Source organism: Pezoporus occidentalis, unplaced genomic scaffold (assembly GCF_034315485.1).
Source record: "Pezoporus occidentalis ecotype Australia unplaced genomic scaffold, CSIRO_AGI_Poc_V1 ctg50, whole genome shotgun sequence".
NCBI lineage: Eukaryota > Metazoa > Chordata > Aves > Psittaciformes > Psittacidae > Pezoporus > Pezoporus occidentalis.
This window is the reverse complement of record NW_026915836.1, coordinates 2,563,289-2,581,216: the sequence shown is the minus strand read 5'-3', so window position 1 is coordinate 2,581,216 and position 17,928 is coordinate 2,563,289. Positions and strand designations below refer to the sequence as shown.

At 38.4% G+C, this 17,928-nt stretch overlaps 1 protein-coding gene across 3 annotated transcripts in view; it reads left to right on the top strand.

Annotated features, from left to right (window-relative positions):
- BABAM2 (BRISC and BRCA1 A complex member 2) overlaps positions 1-17,928 on the top strand; it is a 168,304-nt gene that overhangs the window by 178 nt on the left and 150,198 nt on the right. The window contains exons 2-3 of one of the 3 annotated variants that reach the window (XM_062637037.1): positions 882-985; positions 3,394-3,553. In XM_062637037.1, the coding sequence (XP_062493021.1) occupies positions 3,426-3,553 (128 nt within the window). In that variant the 5' untranslated portion in view covers positions 882-985; positions 3,394-3,425. Of the gene's footprint in view, positions 1-55; positions 251-881; positions 986-3,393; positions 3,554-17,928 lie in introns of those variants that run through there. The other 2 variants (XM_062637038.1, XM_062637039.1) reach the window with 2 other exon arrangements.

The window sequence follows — 17,928 nt, the reverse complement described above, 5'->3', positions numbered from 1 at the left end:
CGGGGGAGCGGCGCGGCGGGCGGCAGGCCAGGCACGCAGGCAGGCGGGCTGGCTTGCTTGCTTGCTTCTGCCCTGGCGCCCGCCTCCTCCGCCAGCCCCGGGGCGGCTGCAGGCCGGTTCTTAAGGAACTGGCCAGGAGGCGGCCCGGGGGCCGATGTAGCCCGGGGTCACGGCTGGCCGAAGCCTGGTTCTCTCTCGGGCGCCGCCGCCGTGCAGGGATGGAGCGGGGCTGCACGCAGCGGCTCCGGTGGTGGGCCCGCCGCCTCCGCACGGGGCGTCGGTGGGGCGGTGAGGCGGTGGCCGCCCCCGGGTGGAGCGGAGGAGCGCGGCTGGCAGGGTCAGCCTGGTGCGCGGCCTCTGTGCCAGGGCTGAGGGAGCCTGGGGTTACCCGGGGCTCTGCAGACCCGCGGTGCTGCTCCCATCGCGGGCTGCCAGGCGGGGCTGCCTTCGGCCACGGCGGGAGGAGGCGAAGGTGGTCGTGAGTTCCCTGGTTTCCCTACACCCAGACACCCGTTGCATCCTCGAAGTGAAAAGCGTAGGCCCAGCTTGTCGGCAGCCGAGCGAGAGGGTTAGTCTGGAAAGGTTCCCTCGCTCTTCAAGGCCTCCATCACAATATTCACCTTTTCCTTGCTTCACTTAATGCCCACAGTGCTGTTACCGGTGGTGGGGAGCAGAGTGTCTTGCATCTGGACGCTCTCTGGTGCCCAAAGCAGTGCCTGGGATTTCAGGGTCACTGTGAAGCATACGGTACATTTGCCCGAATGCAAAGGATTCACTCTTAGTTTGTTTACTTCTTTCAGATGTTTTGTTTTCAGAGGGAAACAGTCTAGTGAATTTTGTTTTCGTTTACTCCCTTGAGTTTGTTTGTGTTCTGTTTCAAGTGCTGTGGGAAAATGAAGCTGGGAAAAAGAAGTGACAACTGAAACTTACGAAAGCAGTCCTAATTGCGTTAGTTTGTAAAGACCTCTGTTTACAAAATAAATTGGTGAGTTTAATTGGTAGTGACCCTGTATATCTGGCTTTTTACGTAGAAGGTATTGTGGATCTTAAAGAAATGATGCAATAAAACTAGGAAAAATGCCTAGCAGTCATTGGCATCTTGTTTTGACAATATCCGCGTATTTTAGTAACAAAACGATAAGGAATCTCATCCTGCAGTTCATTTTGGAAGGTGCAGCTGTTGATCAGATCATCAGCTTGGATCACCATGTGTATCTCGTTAACGCCTCGCAATTCTGTTTTCCTAACAGTGTCATTATCCCCTTAACGTGTCATTATCAGAACTGATTCTGAGAGGCCTGTGTATACCTTTAAGATTGCTAGGCGGATAGCTTGGTTTTCGGCATGTTTTTAATGATTAGGAAGTTCTTGCTTTCTTCAGTCTAGCTGCCTCGCAGTTCCCAGCTGTGGAGCCAGCAGACTGAAACATGTGCTCTGTTTTAGCCACTCTTGTGCAAAGAAGTTCTTTAGTGAGGCACTGGCACAGGGTGCCCAGAGAAGCTGTGGCTGCCCCATCCCTTGCAGTGTTCAAGGCCACATTGGATGTGGCTTGGAGCAACCTGGCCTAGGAAAGGTTTCCTAGGGGTTGGAGCTAGATGAGCTTTAAGGTCCCTTCCACCCAAAACCATTCCATGATTAGTTTAAACTCATGTTTTATTAGTGGTTCAATCTAAGCTATTGGATTTTGTGCTGAAGGAGGCTTGTGGTCTCTGAGTTCCTCTGGGGAAAAATAAAGGTGAGCAGGCAGTAATTTTTGGTAGAAAAGTAACAAACAGGAGGTTGCATTTTAAATTGCTATGGATGTTTGCTAAGTGAACTTAAGTAGTTGCCTCTTGTCAATTGCAGCAAATCAAATGTGTGGAGAGTGTGTTATGTGTTAGGACATGGATATTTAATCTTAAGCTTTTTGTCTACCATAAAATGTAAGAACCAGAGTATTAAAGATAATTGCCATTTTTAGGAAGTCTTAATTTATTAGTCTTTTTGTTTGCCTTAGAGTGTCTGGCCTTTGCTTTATTCAGATACATTCCAACTAGCTAGGATAAATACTCTTTTCTTGAACATTGCTTCGCACTCCTTCAGTCGGAATGACTTTCATGAGAACAAAATGTGTAACTTTAATGTTGCTACCAGTTCCAGGGAGTTACCAGTTTGTGGAATATCCCTTAGTTACCAACTAATACTTGTAAACCGAGTGTTAGAAACAACAGCAAATTGCAACTGTTGCCATGAGTTGTTCACACTCTCTTTATAGAACACTTATTAGTACAGCAGCCCATATGGGGCATTTTGGAAGGAAGTAAATACAGTATGTATTGGTGGTTTTCAATTAAGTGGATGTTTCTAAAAAATATCTTTTAATGGTCAGAATTTAAGTATGAGCTCCTCTAGCCCACTTGTCAGTGGCATGTTTATGTTACCTTGACTCATTTATGGTTTTGTTTTCTCAAACTATCAAGTTCAGTTAATTTTCTGTTGACACTCTCTGCCTAAGAATATGCTCGAATATGATACCTTAGCATTTTAACAGGTTACCCTTCTTTTCTCCCATTTCTCTTACCACAGTCTGCTGTCCACATGCTATAGCCTTTTGGAGGTACAATGAGTTAAAACGTGTGCATGTTCAGTTTCTGCATTTCAGCTAAGAGGTAGCAGGTTCTTGAAGTGTGCTAACTTAGTGGGCTAACTGATACAGCATAAGGTCACACAATTGCAAGCACTTCTTTAAAAAGGCATGCTTAAAATGTGGACACATCAGCTTCCTGATCTGTTTTGTGAATGAAGATGCCTTTCAAAGAGTGTGGTGATACCACGGAAAGAAAAGCAGTGTTAGCTTTTAAAAGGCATTGTGAAATGCTGTAAATAGCTACCTAATGGAAGTAATGTGAAAGTAATACTGATTAAGGCTAGACAAGTGGTATTAGAAATTACAAATGAGAATGCGAAGAGACAATCAAACCCTTGCTCCCATTGCAGTCGGTAATGTGAGTGCCATTGATTTTGGTGGAAACAGAACAGATGTGGCTTGTCAATTACAGGCTCCTGGTGGAAACACTCATGAGAAGGCACAGGCTGTGAAGTGTCAGAGTGGCCATCAGTTTTATTGCTTTCTTGTAGGGATAGGGTCTTAATTAAAGGAGCCTAGGACATATGTCTGTTTTTATCTTGATGTTGAATAAATGGGCTTCATTGAATGTTGCAGAGGTAGGAGGAAAAGAATTAGCTGTGTTTATTTTTTTCTTTATAAAGCTGTGCACACTTTGGTTACTCTACATTCCTAATCCTTTGCATGCATAGATTTTTTTCTGTCCATGTTTGCAGAGTGCATGTGATTTTACATCAAATAAGTAGGATATTTTCTGATTTTATTTCCCCCTTACCATCCTTGTGCAGCTCAAGACAAAAGGAAAGAGGAACATACTAAGATGTCACCTGAAGTAGCCTTGAACAGAATTTCTCCAGCACTCTCACCCTTTATTTCCAGTGTGGTCAGAAATGGAAAAGTAGGACTGGATGCTACCAATTGTTTACGGATTACAGACTTGAAGTCTGGGTAAGTGATCCTCATCCGAAAAGGATATCCAGCCCATTACAGTTGTCTTTCTAGGACTGAATTTTATGAGGTTCATGTGTGTTTAAGCATTTCCAGTATATCTGGAGCTACATACTAGCTACATTATTTTTTGTCTTACTACTGTTTCATAGTTTAGGAAACTTAATTTGTCATATTGTTGGCAATAATACTCTTGTTAAAACACTTCCATTGCTGCCACTTGATAGTGCCGGTTTTCAGAAGCAAGATAAACACTTTTTCTTGTTGTTTATCACTTGCTTACTCGATCTTTTCTGTGAATTAAAAACTTGATAAATTTGTGTGACCTTGCCTTTAATCAGGAATATGCTAAATAAGAAAAAAATGCTTGTGACTCCCTCAAGATCAGTACATCAAGTGGTTAACGGCCAAGTGCTTGAAATGGGCCAAGCTACTCCTTAATTTTAATTTTGGGAGGGTTCACGATGGTTTTCATATAGCAATAAAGCGTGGGATCCACGTGTACAAAGGGACTTTGGTGTGTAACCTCTGTGAATAATACATGGGGAAAGTGAAGTGCTTACAGTTTACTTTAGGTATTGGGCAGAGAGGGGAGGCAGCTAAGGTCACTGATAAAAGAATACTTGAAATGGGGTGTGTTGGAAACAGCATTGTTCTTTTAGAGTTAGGCATCTAATGGCGTCCCTGATTCAGGTGTTTGATACTGGAGTTCAGAGCCTGAAACTGGCTTATCTTAAGGTGTCTAAATCATGGCTTGTGCACAAACTGCTGCTCTGTGTGTAATTTTGAATGGTAGTGTAACCCATCTTGAGAACCACCAGAAATCACTGTTGTTTAAAATTTAGTTCTGCTGAAAACTTTGTTTAATATGCTTCTGTAAGGCTGCATGTTTCTGGTAGTTACAGTGCCTTTTCAGGAAGGAGGTGTGAATTCTAGGGTTAGTTTGAAAGAAACCGTTTCTTCTCTGTAAAACCCTGTGACAGATTTACTTAGTCTGAGAAGCTATAACTTTGTTGCTAGTGATGTCTGGTTTGCCATTTAGGCTTGCAAATTATCTGAGATAGGCTGAATGTCTATGCATCAGCTGCTGTCATTTCATGCTGGACCTTGCTTTCTCTTGAAGTAAGCTCCCATCTCAGCCTTCCTAGAAGACATCTTAACGTTTCTCCTATTTAATCTGAGAATGCAAAATATGATAGAGAAAAAACACAGTAGTCTGGTGGTGAAGGTATCAGCTTGTTGGGAGGCAGATAAGGGTTTTGCTCTGTGCCCAATGAAAGCTTATGCTGCCTGTCTTTAAAAGAAGAGATTAAAATAATATGAAGTGGTGTTTTCCTGCTGACTCTTTTCAGAGGTATTTAGAATGAAGTGTCTGAAGTTTTCAGCCAGTGATCTTACCAAGATGATCTTGAATTTACTTTGATAAATCCTGAATGTTTCCCAGGGGTTTATTCTTTGAAAAACTAAAACCTGCACTAGGAGCACCTGTTACCAAACCCAAGGATTCAAATTGTGTATTAACTGCGTTGAGCATGGTGTCTACAAGGCAAATACAACACCTGACAGAGATTGGACTGTATATTGTTAAAGGCATAGGCTCAGCTAGATGCAAGTTCTAGCAATTTATTTATTTATTTGTTTATTCTTGTTCTGTAACATAAAGAATGAGGTTCATTTCTACGTTGAGGTTTTTTTTATGGCTTGAGGTTATTAGGAGCTGGAGTTGAGATAACTAAGAGTCTGCATGTAGTTGAGAATTATTTTTTAAGGTGATTTTTGGTGGAGGGGGTACAAGTAAGTTTCTTAAAAGCTGTATTGTAAATGGGATTTATTAGCGATTGCTTGAAACTTGTTTAAAATGTGTCATGCATGTGTTTTTTTTTTTTAGAAAAGGTGTTTTATTTTTTTGTCTTACAAATAAATAATTGCTACTTTATAGTAGGAAAACTCTGGCTTTACACATTGGTGTGTAAATACAAAGTTCCTTGTCGTTTATGCTTTATAGGGAAACAGCGTAAAATCATTCAACGTAAGACAGATGGAATTGCAGAGGAGTCCCTTCCATAACTCAAGATCTCATTCATTGGTCTTTAACCTTTGATATAGGAGCCTTTGGGACTCCACAGACTGTTTTTGAGAGGCCTATATCAGTTGATAAATAAAAAAATCTTCAACCCACGATATTGTCAGGAGATGTGAATTTGTTGCTGCTTCTTAAGGAAGAGAGTCCAAAAAATTGACTGAAAACCATTGCTCTGCTCACCTCCCTACCCTTATATTTCAGGACTATTCAAACACTGGTATACAGAAGAAATGGCAGGCAGAGGTAAATGCAGGTGATAGCCCAATGAAGAAACAGAAGTATAAGCACACAGAGCTTGGACATAAGCAAGAGGAAAATGAGAACCTTTGCTAGAGAAATAGAGATGAGGTTCAGGACATTAATTGCAAAACTCCCTTCAGTTTCAATGGAGCAGAATCAGGCTTTAAACAGTGGAACAGGAAAGCGAGGAAGAGGTACTAGATGAATGATGTTAAATAAAAAATACTTCTTGATCTCAAATGAATATGACCATTTATAAGAAGTATCAGTTCAGAAACTTTGCTTTCGAGTAGTGTTTGCACCATTATTGACACATGAAGAGGGCTGTAAACACATCTCTTCCATAGTCTATAGATTTTTATTACAAAATATGTGAGTATTTTTTATGCTATAACTGGTGTGTTGTGTGGAAGATTTTTGAAGTCTAAAATAAATGTTACTGTATTTAAAGTAATCATCTTCATAACTGTTAACTCCAATAACGGAAGCATCTGGAAGATTCTGGGACAAGGGGAGGAGCTGCGTGGCTGTTCCACTGTCACGTACCACACTGTTGTTCTGATAGAAAGTTAGGGGTTGCTGTAGTTACGCCACTTCCCTGAGGAACTGGTGCTTTACAGTTATAAGAACACAAAGTGTACAAACTGAAGATCCATCCATTCTAATTTCTTAGGATTTCAAAATGAGCTGCGACTTAAAAGTGAATAATGGTAACATATTAAATACAGTGGTATCTCTAAGGCCTTGCCCGTTCAGAGCCGTTGTTTTGACATTCTCAGCTCGAAAGTGGAAAGAATTTCCCTTTCAATTCATCAATGTAAGATCAAGTTCCAGGTTTATTAGTCTGTCATGTCAGTTGGTTTTGATTTGTAAATGGCAAACATGTTAAGCCTTTAATTATTTGAAAAGTCAATCTATATGTCAGATGGTTTTAGTAAGGAACTTATTTTGCACTTATTTGAACTTATTGCTAAGATTGACTACTTAGGTTTGTTGTGTTTTATGAACTGTATTAAAGAGCTGATGTTAGATTAGAAGTCTGAAGTATGATATGTTAATTTGCTTTGCTTGGTAGTGTAGGAGGGAAATATGTCATAGTAAAGAAATCCTATTGTTTTTCAGTCTTTGAGTATGTAAATGTTTTATAATGATATGTTATGGTTCCATAATGTCTGTGTGTTTTACAAACTTATTAGACAGTACCAGTCTCATCAGACACTTAAATACATTTACATCTATGAGCAGGACCTTCAGGAACAAGTCCTGTTTATAGAAATTATATGGCCGCTGCTGGTGTAGAGTGAGTTAGGGTTGGGGTTCAACCTAACCCTAAACCTGGGTACCCCTGAACTGAGCTCAGCAATATGGCATGACAGGAAAGAAGGAAAATCTTCAATGGAAATAGTAATAAAAAGTTAGGTGGCTAATTCTGCAGTGCTGTTACCTTCTTGTGAAACGGGCTCCAGAGTGAACAAACCAGAACCTGAGTGTTGGGTCACATCTAAAATACAGCACCGTTAGCAGCATTGATTCTGGTGATAAGAAAACCCTGGCGGCATCTCTGTTTCATTAATAAAAGACATTCTTTGAGATGACAGAGTGGATCAAAGCATTTTTAACTCCTGCATAGGTTATTACCTCGTTCTAGACTCAAAGAAAATACTGCTGCCAGTTGACTCAATGCCATGTATTGTATCATTCAGTAAATCTCAAGTGGTGTCTCTCTGAAATAATGACCCATCTTAATTAGGTATTAAAATCTACTCATAACCAACTGAATTGTGGCTAAGGCATTTTTCTTAGCATTTATGCATATAATCATGGGAAAGATGTTGAAGTGATTATTAGGTAGATTTAGAAATAGAGGACATTTTCCTGTGTGAAGGGTGTTTAATTATTGTGTAATGTAGAATCCAATTATTTAAGAGGCTGCTGCTTTTCCTATGGTGTATTACAGTAGTGAAAAACATATTTGTGGTGGTCATTGCCTTTGAGAGCTCTTTTTTTTTTTTTATTGGTGGGGGGTGTTTGGTTTTCTTTTTCTTTTCCCTTACAGCTGCTCATCAGGGCCCATGCTTGATCCCCAAATTATGCTGCAAGCCTATTCTTACTCAACAAACTTTGCTTTGTTTTTTAAATGACTTTGATGTGTTGCACCAGCCAGAATTTCAAAATGAATACAGTGATTTAAAGCTGCATATATTAAGATTCTAATTTTTTTTTTTTAAGATACCACTCATAGAAAGATTTTAAATTTCATACTTGTGTGGTTCTACTTTTTCCATATTTATGAGGAGATTAATTGTGGAATTTTGATGTAACTGGTTTGTAGTAAACCGTGTTGGTATTCTGTTCTTTGCTGTTGTCTGATTTGCTATTGATTTCTGCATGTTTACTTGATATTGAGCTGTGTTTACAATCAGTGTGTTCCTAACAGAAATCTATGTGAAGAGTGGTCAAAAGAATCTAGTAGATTCTGAAGTAATGTTTAACATACAAATATATTATCAAGCTGTAATAAGCTATTTATAACTTTATTGCCCTGTTTCCTAGTGAGCAGTGATGATTTACTTTTTTGTGTTATCAAGTAGACTGCAATATGGTTTGGTATTTCCCTTTCTTTTGGGCATTTCCCTTTTTAAAGTAAATATGCATTTTATGTGCGTATTTCATGAAATCATATTGTTTTTGACTATGAAATACTATTACAATACTGTAGTGGTTATTTAAAGCTTCTGCTTGATCTTTTGATTAATTTAAACTGAAAGAGTCAACTTCAGTTACTTGGTAAAAGTTCACATTCCATCAGTCACATTGGTATTTATAGAGGGGTTTTTAACATGCATTCTGTTTATGTATAAAGTTTAATGAGTCTGACTCTTCTGAACACAATTACTATGAAAAGCTGTTTTAAAACCTGATAATGTTCTGAGTATAATGTATACTTGAGAGGATTGGCAGTTTCTAGGTGAGGTATGGTCTTACGAGTCCTTTATTGTTATATTGGATAAGTCATAAACCGTTACTTTTGCACAGAGTAGGTAATTTCTGATAACAAATACATTTCTTCACTACAAAGAATTTTATTACTTGATGTTAAGCAAAATTTAACAGGCCGAAGTTCTGATGGGACCATGTTGAGAGAGTTATCACTGTGGAGGAGCACTTGGAACTTCAAACAGCAATTTTTCTGTGCTGGTCCAAAAAAGGCAATCCCCAGGACTGCTCTTTCCTGCATTTACTTCTGAATGTTGAGAAAACAAAGACAAATGTCTGTCTGATAAAGATCTAAGTGTTATATGCATGCATTTCATAATGGTTTTGTAAATATTCTTCACAGAGTTTAGCTTTTTTTAATATTAATTTTAAACAAGGTGCTTGATGTTGTTCAGGAAGGAGGTGTGTTTTCAGTTTCAAGTGCTATGAGTAAAGAAAGTATTCTAAATAGTAAAAGTAGTATTAGATAATTGTGGTAATTTGGGCTCTAGTTTGAAAGATTACATAGGTTTTCCTAAAATTTGTTCAATTTAAATACTGCATGGTATGTATTTGCTGGTATTTTTAGTCTGGGACAATGAGAGATGAATGACTTGCCCTTCCTTGACCTTGAAAAAAACTGCATGTAATGTCTACCAGCTTTATGCTTTAATAAAAATAAGAAGAAACTATTTGATGCAGGTGCTGTTTCTTTTCCAATTTGTTTGACATGATGTAGTACTGATACATGTGTCAAATACGGTTGGAAAGATGTATCTTAGCAAGGTATGTAATTGTACGTTGGTAATTCATTGAACAGCTCTTGAAAGCCAGGGCTTGCATTAATATATTGTATGTCTCTGTCCAGCACTTTCTGCGATTGGAACAGATGTTTGTCTAACTTCTTTGCATTGTGCATCATTGCAGGAGAAAAATTCCGAAGACTTTATCTTTTGTTTTAAAGATAGCTAAAAATCTAATCATTTGGTACATGGTCGAATTTCTTTGTAGCGTTTGTTTAATATGAGCTGGATAGATCTCTTGCATACTATAGATTTTGGACGTACATTACATTTCACAAGAAGCTGAGAAAACTGGCTTTTAATTATTCATTCAGAGAAGAATGTATTCCTGGATAGGTGGTTGGTAAATTCTTCCAGCCTTACCTAGGCAATTATAATTCATGTATGCCTGACGCTCTTATATGCATATACACAAACATGGCTTAACATTAAAAGGCTAGTAGTATACACTTGTAACGAAGCAGAAGCAAAAGATTGATTTTTCTTGTTGTTTGTTTTATTCTGTTTGTTGCAGTCATTGTCTGATGAGTTTAGGGGCTTTAAAAGCATAGGAGGTGGTCAGAGGCTCAGTCTTGACAGACCTGTATACAACAGTGATGAAGACAGCTGATTCTGCCATGTTTATATTACAGCCAACAGAAATCAATGGGAATATTTCTGTAAATTGCTTCTGTGAGTCAGTGATAGTAAAAGAAGCAAATTATTAACTTTTGAAAACAGATTCTGTACACAGTCATTCTCTAACTGGGGGAAATAAAAAACTGTGCAGGCCTTTCCTTATGATGTTATTGATTACTTTGTAAACCTGTGTCATTGTCATAAGAGTCTCTTCTGCTGATGCTTAAGCTGATATCTCTCCATTGGTGCCTTTTTAAATGCACCTTTTAAAGTGCTTTGGGATCTCTCAAACCGCTATTGTGGCTGGTGGAGAAATTTTTCTGACCATTCAAGTAACTTTGTCCAGCTGTGAATTTGTACTATAGGTTTCATATCTTAAATTCAACTGGAAATTGAATAAACACACCATTGCAACGCTTTGCCTGAGCTATTTTAATCTGTTTCTCGAGATACGTAGCTTAGGCATTTACTTGGCACTGCATAATGTAGATGTACCTTGAAGCAGCTATTGTCTAGCAGAAAGTGAGCATTTGAAAAGGATATTTTGGGCTGTATATGTAAGTGGACAGTTTTGTTTGCTTTTGAAATTGATGTTTCATTGAACATAGTGAACTCAATCCTTAGGTAAAGGTAATCCATAGAAAAGTAGAAGTTGTTAAAAGGGAAAAGTCTTGTTTTGCCTTTCCTGAGAGAAGGGAATTGATATTTCTGAGGCAAACCACTCCACAGTGGAGGCCACAGGTTCTTTTCTTTGTAATCTGTGGTATATGGCTGAAATAACAAAATTAGACCACTGGGATGAGGGTGGTTTGGTTGGTTTGGTTTTTTTTTTCTTTGTTTTTTTTACTGTAAGATAAAGTAAAAAAAAAACCAACCCAATGAGATTGAGTTAATTAAAGAAAACTGCAGAATTCCATTATGGAAAAGAAGCAAAAAAAGCCAAATATAAACCCCTCTAAAACAGTATTTTCCTAAAAACCCAAAACAAAGCCCCAGATCCCTGTGCATCACTGCAGTACTATTTGTAAACTGAAAAGGGGATGGAGTACCTGTTGCTCTGGTTTGGATGGTCAGTTCTTTGTTCAATAAAACACTTGTTGGGATTATTCTTGTTCATAGTTAGGGTTATGAGTGATCTTTCAAAATGTCTCCCACTTTACATTATTTGTGTGAAATAAATGGCTTAGAAAATAAGAGACTTTATGGCTCCTACAGCCAATGTTGGGAGCAATGCTAAATGACTTATGGAAGGTATGTTTATAATAGCTTAGCTTTTGTGACTTGCTGTATGAATATGCTCTTTCTGTGAACACTGAAAGGATCTGAAACTGCAGGTGGTAGACTGTAATTTCATTCTTGGTCAAGAATGGTTCTCTTTTAGAGTAATCTAAAAGTAAAAATGTTCCTTATCTGGTGGTTTTCTTTTTCTTTCTTCAGAAATTGAATTCACATTAGAGAACAGCAGAGGTAGAACATGAGAGATTATTAGATTCTAATTCATTACCAAGTAATGCATAATCAAATGGCAGTTGTGAAAATATGAAGCAGAACTTTAAATCTGCCAGGAGGAGAAAGAGATGTAGTAAATCTAAAGGACGCATCTGCCACTCTCTCATGTGTTCTCTAAAACGTTGCTTATGAGTTTCAAGGATTTGAAGTACAGCTGGGTTTACCTTACAATGAAGTAGTCCCTTTTCCCTTGCCTGAATGTGTGATGGAAAGGTAGTTTATGATGCTGCAGATTCACTAAAACTTGGGTGTGCATTGGGTGTTATCCCATTGCAATTGTCTTGTTCCTGTTATTTTTTTCCAATTGCTCCTTCATTAAAATTTCCGTCTTCTGTTTCTCTTTTATTACTCTGGGGAGCAAGTGTGCCATGTGTAGTTTGTAAAGAGTTACAGGCAACTACCAGACTGTAAAAGGTCTTGCTTACGAAGGTGATCAATTTGATTATAAAAGATGTTTGAAAATCATGTTTGTAAAGCATGTTTTGTTGTAAATTTCCTTTTGTCAGTTGGTTGTAATTTGTATCGTAATTAGCTCCCTGAGACCCAATAATAATGAGCTCCCACCCTAAACTATGGGGATTTTACAAGTGGAAGCCTTTGAAATGGACTATTCTTTGGAGATTTTCTTTCAAGTACACCTTAAAGTATATAAGATGTGGTGCTGGTTAGCAGCTCTGTCTTAATGCTCCTTTTTGTAGTGGCTTTTTCCAACCTGTCCTATGGTGGCTGGAAAAAGCTCTTCTAAAACCAGCTTTCCTAGGCTTAATGAACAGATAGTTTGTGATGCTAAAAAAAGTATCCCGATCATGCAGGTTTTGTACATGCTTTCTTTTAACGTAGATGTTCTCTGAGAATATATATGAAAATACATGTGTGTGCATCCTCTGTTTCCCTCCTAGAGACTGGGCTGAATGCCTGCTTCCAGCAGATGTAGCCGTACTTTGGGAAACTGGGGGGTACCTGCCACAAGACCAGGGCAGATGTGAAGGAAATTTGTAGTTCTAGAAGCAGGCCTAGAGCTCTCCCCACCTGCAACATGTGCTTTGGCAAGCTCTCACTCATATCATGTAAATCTACACTTTCTGTTAACATTCAGCTGCTGTATTTGTTTTACTAATGACAGTAGTCGTTGGATGCTTTTGCGCAGTGCTTCTAGTGAAAGCAGGTTGCTGGCAGCTGAATCAATCTTAGTTGTTTGAACTTTACTTTTTAAGAGACTCCACTCTGCCTGTGGGTACAGAAGGGAAGCGAGGCGTTGTTTCCCTAGGGTATGTGTTCTGCCTAGTGTCCCACCTCTTTTCTGAAAGTTCCAGTTAGTACAATGAACTTCATGCCAGAAAACATAAATACGTACATAAAGTAAGATCAGCACTGAGAGAAGATGAAGGTTTTGTTTGGAATATAGCTGACATATGTGGAGACACCTTGGAATTTCCCACTTCAGAACTATTTCTTGAAATGCTGTTACAATTATGGAATATCGTCCACATTAACAGGATTTATAAACGATGTCATCATCAGTATAACAATACCAAAAGTACTCTATATATAGCTTAATTTTCTATTAGGTTTAAAGAAACCAGCTAGGTTGCAAATTAGTTTTATGAGGTTTTTTTATCTGTTGGAAAGCTCCTGGGAATAATTATCACTGGGCTTTCAGATTTTAATATTTTAATTAAAATATGTAACTAAGTAGTGATCATTCTAATTGTAACTGGAAAGCAGTGGTGTGTGTCTTTGTGTTTTTAAGTGCAAGTCCTTCTGTCTCATATGTGTAATGCATATGTTTGTACAAGGAAGGGGAACTGAAGATGAATATTGGTTGACTAGACCATCTTTCCCATTTCAAATTTGGCCTGATTGACAGAATTTTGGTTGGATCTGTCGGTTTTCAGTAGCAGCTGCTCAGTACTCTTGTGTATTTGCAGGCCCCTAGGAACCTGTAAAGCATTGTGCACTGTTGCATGGAGCTGGAGTGCGATACAGGTTTTCGCTATCAGTGTCAGCTGTTAAAATGTCACTTTTGCCATTTTTCTGTTTCTTGATCCTTGCAAAAAAATCCCTGTCACCTGCTGGCCTGCCTTCCACTCTCCTCCCCCCTCCATACACTTTAATTATTCTTAATGCCTCTGTAGATGACTTACCCATCTGTTGTGAATTCTGCAATTAATTCTTAATTAAACGGGGCAAAATAATGTGTCTTCAAGCAACACTGGAGCAGATTTCCATCTACAAAAAGGGGAGGGAAAAAGAATCTAGAGGCTGTTCTACTTGCGTTGAACATGAAGGTATTTTTCTTAGCAAAGACCACATAAGAGCTTTGGGTGGAGTTTTGAGTTTGCTGCCTCTCACTAGTAATGAGGGATTTACTTGTCTTTGCCTCTGAATTATATTTGACTCTTGCTGACAGAACCTTCAGCCTCTAAACCCCTGACTGAATTGCCTCATCATTACAAAAATAATCCTCATTTTCTTCTTTAGCCTTTTGTGATGTGAAAGGAACTTGACCTCCTTTTCCCCCTAGCAGTATCTTTGTGTGACACACATAGGAACAGTTAGAAATGTATTCTAGGTACTCTGGAGATGGGAAAGGTTGGGAATGCAGCCAGTGGTCAGAATGTACTTTGTGGTGTTGCTCTTTTTATTTGTGTGTGGGGGTTTTTTTAGCAGTGTTCTCCATCAGGGTATTTCTGATGCTGTGTGACACTTTCTTGGCTTTTACATCAGCAGCTTGGTGAACAAAAATGTTGTCTATTATCCAAAAAGTACTGATCCTCAAGAACAGCAAATGCAGTAGACTAAGCATCATGAGATTAAAGAAGCCTTTGCATTTCTTGCTGTTTGGTTTAGACAGTCTCAGTATTAAGCTCCTTAAATTATAGGGGTTATGAGTTGGGTTTTTGTTAAGTCTTTGGATAGACTAACCACTTATCTCCAGGCTTTAAGGATTAAGGTGGTAAACACTTGGGTTCTTGTTTCATTGTGACCCTTCAGCTGGCACAGAACTTATTTTTTGCTGAGATCTTACCAGAGCCCAAATAATTTAAGGCTGCTTGTCTTGGAAATACTTTCAAGTGGTGGTTGTAGATGACTGGTTGATAGGAAGACCATATTGAAACCTACCACAGTCCTCCTTATTGTCAAATATTGCAGTCCTCCTGTCAAAGTGGCTCAGAAGGGAAAGGTTTTCTTGGTTGGTTGGTTGTTTTTTAACTTAAGCAAAACAGAAGAAGAGTTAATTTAAGAGAATTGTCAATTATAAATGCATTGGTGGCAGAGAAAGCCATGATGTTAAGCTCACCTGCAGCTGCCTTTCCAGAGGCTTTTTGAATACTCTGGGAAGAAGGATTGATTCTGAAAAAAAAACCTTCTGGCACAACTATTGTTATAGGCTGATGCCTTATTCCAAGCAGCAAAACTGAGTAACTTTCCTGATTTATTTATTTATTTATTTATTTCCCTCTTGGATAATCTTTCCTGTTTCCTTTTGTGGCTGGTGAAGAATTCTGAACATTTCTAACTAAGCATCTGGTGCTGACGATGACCTTTTATTTGAATAAGAACTCGTTTGATTTATGTGTGGTTTATTTACTGTGAAGGTAACCTTTCCCAGCAGGTCACAGACAATTCCAACTGTAAGATGCATCAAACACTGAATGAAGGAATGTTCTACTTTTCTTCTACTTGGAATACATATTTCATAAGAATGTAATGTATCTCAGCTTGCTTAATCTGCTGTATTTGCTCAAGGAATTTAGCTAAAATCTGCTGAGAAAGGAAAGAGTTTATATTCAGCTATGGTTTCTTGCATACTCAGTTTCATCGACTAGATTCCAAATGTAGGTCTCAGTACAGCTCCTGAACAAGGCAGTATGGTTTTAAGCAATACCTTCAAGGATATTCCTTCATCCTGGAAACTTGTCAAGTGAATGATTCTTTGATGTTTTAATAGGGAAACCATTGTGGGAGATCTTGTGGTATGGCATTAATCATGTTATGAAGATTAATGCCTATCACTGCTCTGAGCATCAGAGTGTTAATTCTTGCTTCCATGGCTTTCCTATGTAAAATGTTGACTATTTAGATGAAGATATGCAAACTAGTGTAATATTTTTCTGTGAATGAAGAGGGAGATAGCACATCATTCATCATGAGATGGAGTCAGCTTCTGAAATTAATATTCAACATGAGGTATTGCTGTCCTATCTGTCAATTTCCTGTGAAAACAGGACAACAGATAATCTTTAACAGACCTGGTTAAAAGTAATTCCTTTTCAATGTGACTTTTTTGTGGACCACATTAATTAAAAGGATCAGAAAGTGTAAAATCTTATACTTTGGAGGAGAGAGAGGTCATGCTTCTGGGTTGGGCACGTTTGTAATTATAAGAGGTTCTGTGATTTAAGGAAATTCAAGCAGATGTCCGTAGCCAGGCCGTTATCTGTGGCGATCTGTTGAAATAAGGTCACATATAGATTTCTAGATATACCAAAGTTTTGATTTGCCTTAGAAGTTTTGTTCTTTTACTGTTTATACTGAGATGTAGCTGCCTCCTTTCAAATGGATGCATGTAAGGTTTGTGCTTGGTTGCTCAGCCTGTCACAGTTATTGAAGCCTCTTGCACAGCCTAGCCAGAGTAATCTGAGAAAGAACGAAGGAAAGACTGTGAATATTGTCACTTTCTATCACTTCTATACCAGTAAAATTAAAAACATCTCTAGTGAAGTTCAGTAATCTAGGTACATAGTATTGCTTTTACGGACATTTGCCATTAAATCAGGCTTTTATTTTAATGTTATAGAACATTCTACTTTCCCTGAGTATTTCCAAATGGCCCATTGTACTAAAAGTAAAAACTGTAGGGTATTTGCAGGATCAGAAAGTTTTTTGTCTGCTGAAAAGCTAACAACAAAGTTATTTTGATGGTATTTGAGAAATGCGTCTCAGACTGTGACCTATGATACCTTGGAAGAATCTCCCATTAAATATTAACGGACGTTGCAGAGATAGTTTTGAACCTGCAGAGAAGTTTTTTGTTTCTCTTTTTTGGTATGCTTCCTAGAATTGGCCTTATACATGATGTAAGCCTTAGAAATGACTTGAAAGTAGATAATACTTTCATATCTATAGCTGTAAAATTGACAGCCATTAAAGCACCATACTGATGGGCACTCCTGTTTGCTGTTCTCACCTACTAAAAAAAAAAAAGCATCTTTGAAAAAATTATACTCTTTTGTTATTTCTGTTGCACTGAAGCTTCAGTCTTTCATATTCTCAAACTGGTGTTGCTCCCAGTGATAATGGTGGTGCTTTACTATTCTGGCTAAGCCTTACCTAGATGTAATTCATAAAGAAGTAATACAGACTGTTAAATCTAAACATTTTCCAGCTCTGGTCCTGTCATCCAGCATGCTGCATTCCCTTTTGTGTAGCATTGTTGGCCTGTTTTATAAACATCATCTCTTTTCTATCATCAGTCTTTCAATGAAATATGAAGTAGTGTTATACCAGAAGAAAACCCAGTGAGGTCATTCTTCCGAGATGGAGCAAGATGTGAACTAATCTGTTTTGAAACTTGCTTTCCAGTCAGCTCTGCACACATCTGATACTAGTTGGATGTGTATTGTTTCTGTAAATCATTTGCATGGTGCTCTCACAAGACCTTTCTGAAGTGAAGATAGGACATTGTTGCTTCCCTTTTATTTGCAAGGACAGTGTTCTAGTTTCTGTAATGATCCTGAGAGAAATGTAGTGTATCGTTGAATCGGTGTAGGCTGTTAATTGCATCTGTGTTAGATTCTAGGTGTGCATAAGTGGTTTGCTTATGTTTTCTAGTGTTTTTGTCGAAACGTCATTAAAGTTAATTGATCCAGAGTTCTGTGGTTGCTTCTTTTTGATGAAACTGCATGTGGGCAGAAATTTGGTTAAATAGTAAATGTAGCCCACTGAATAAAAACAGTCTCAGATTTTCTGCATGTGGTTTCCTTAACTTGCAAGTGTAAAGAGAAGGGAGTGTAGAGCCAGTGTCTGAGAAAAATGGCTCTCTAAAGCATTTAGAGTATGCTGACGTGAATTAGCATTGCCCTGTTTGCTGTGATGCCTCTTCTGAGCTAAAGCAGAGCTGCAGGAGTTGTGTTTCTGTCTGA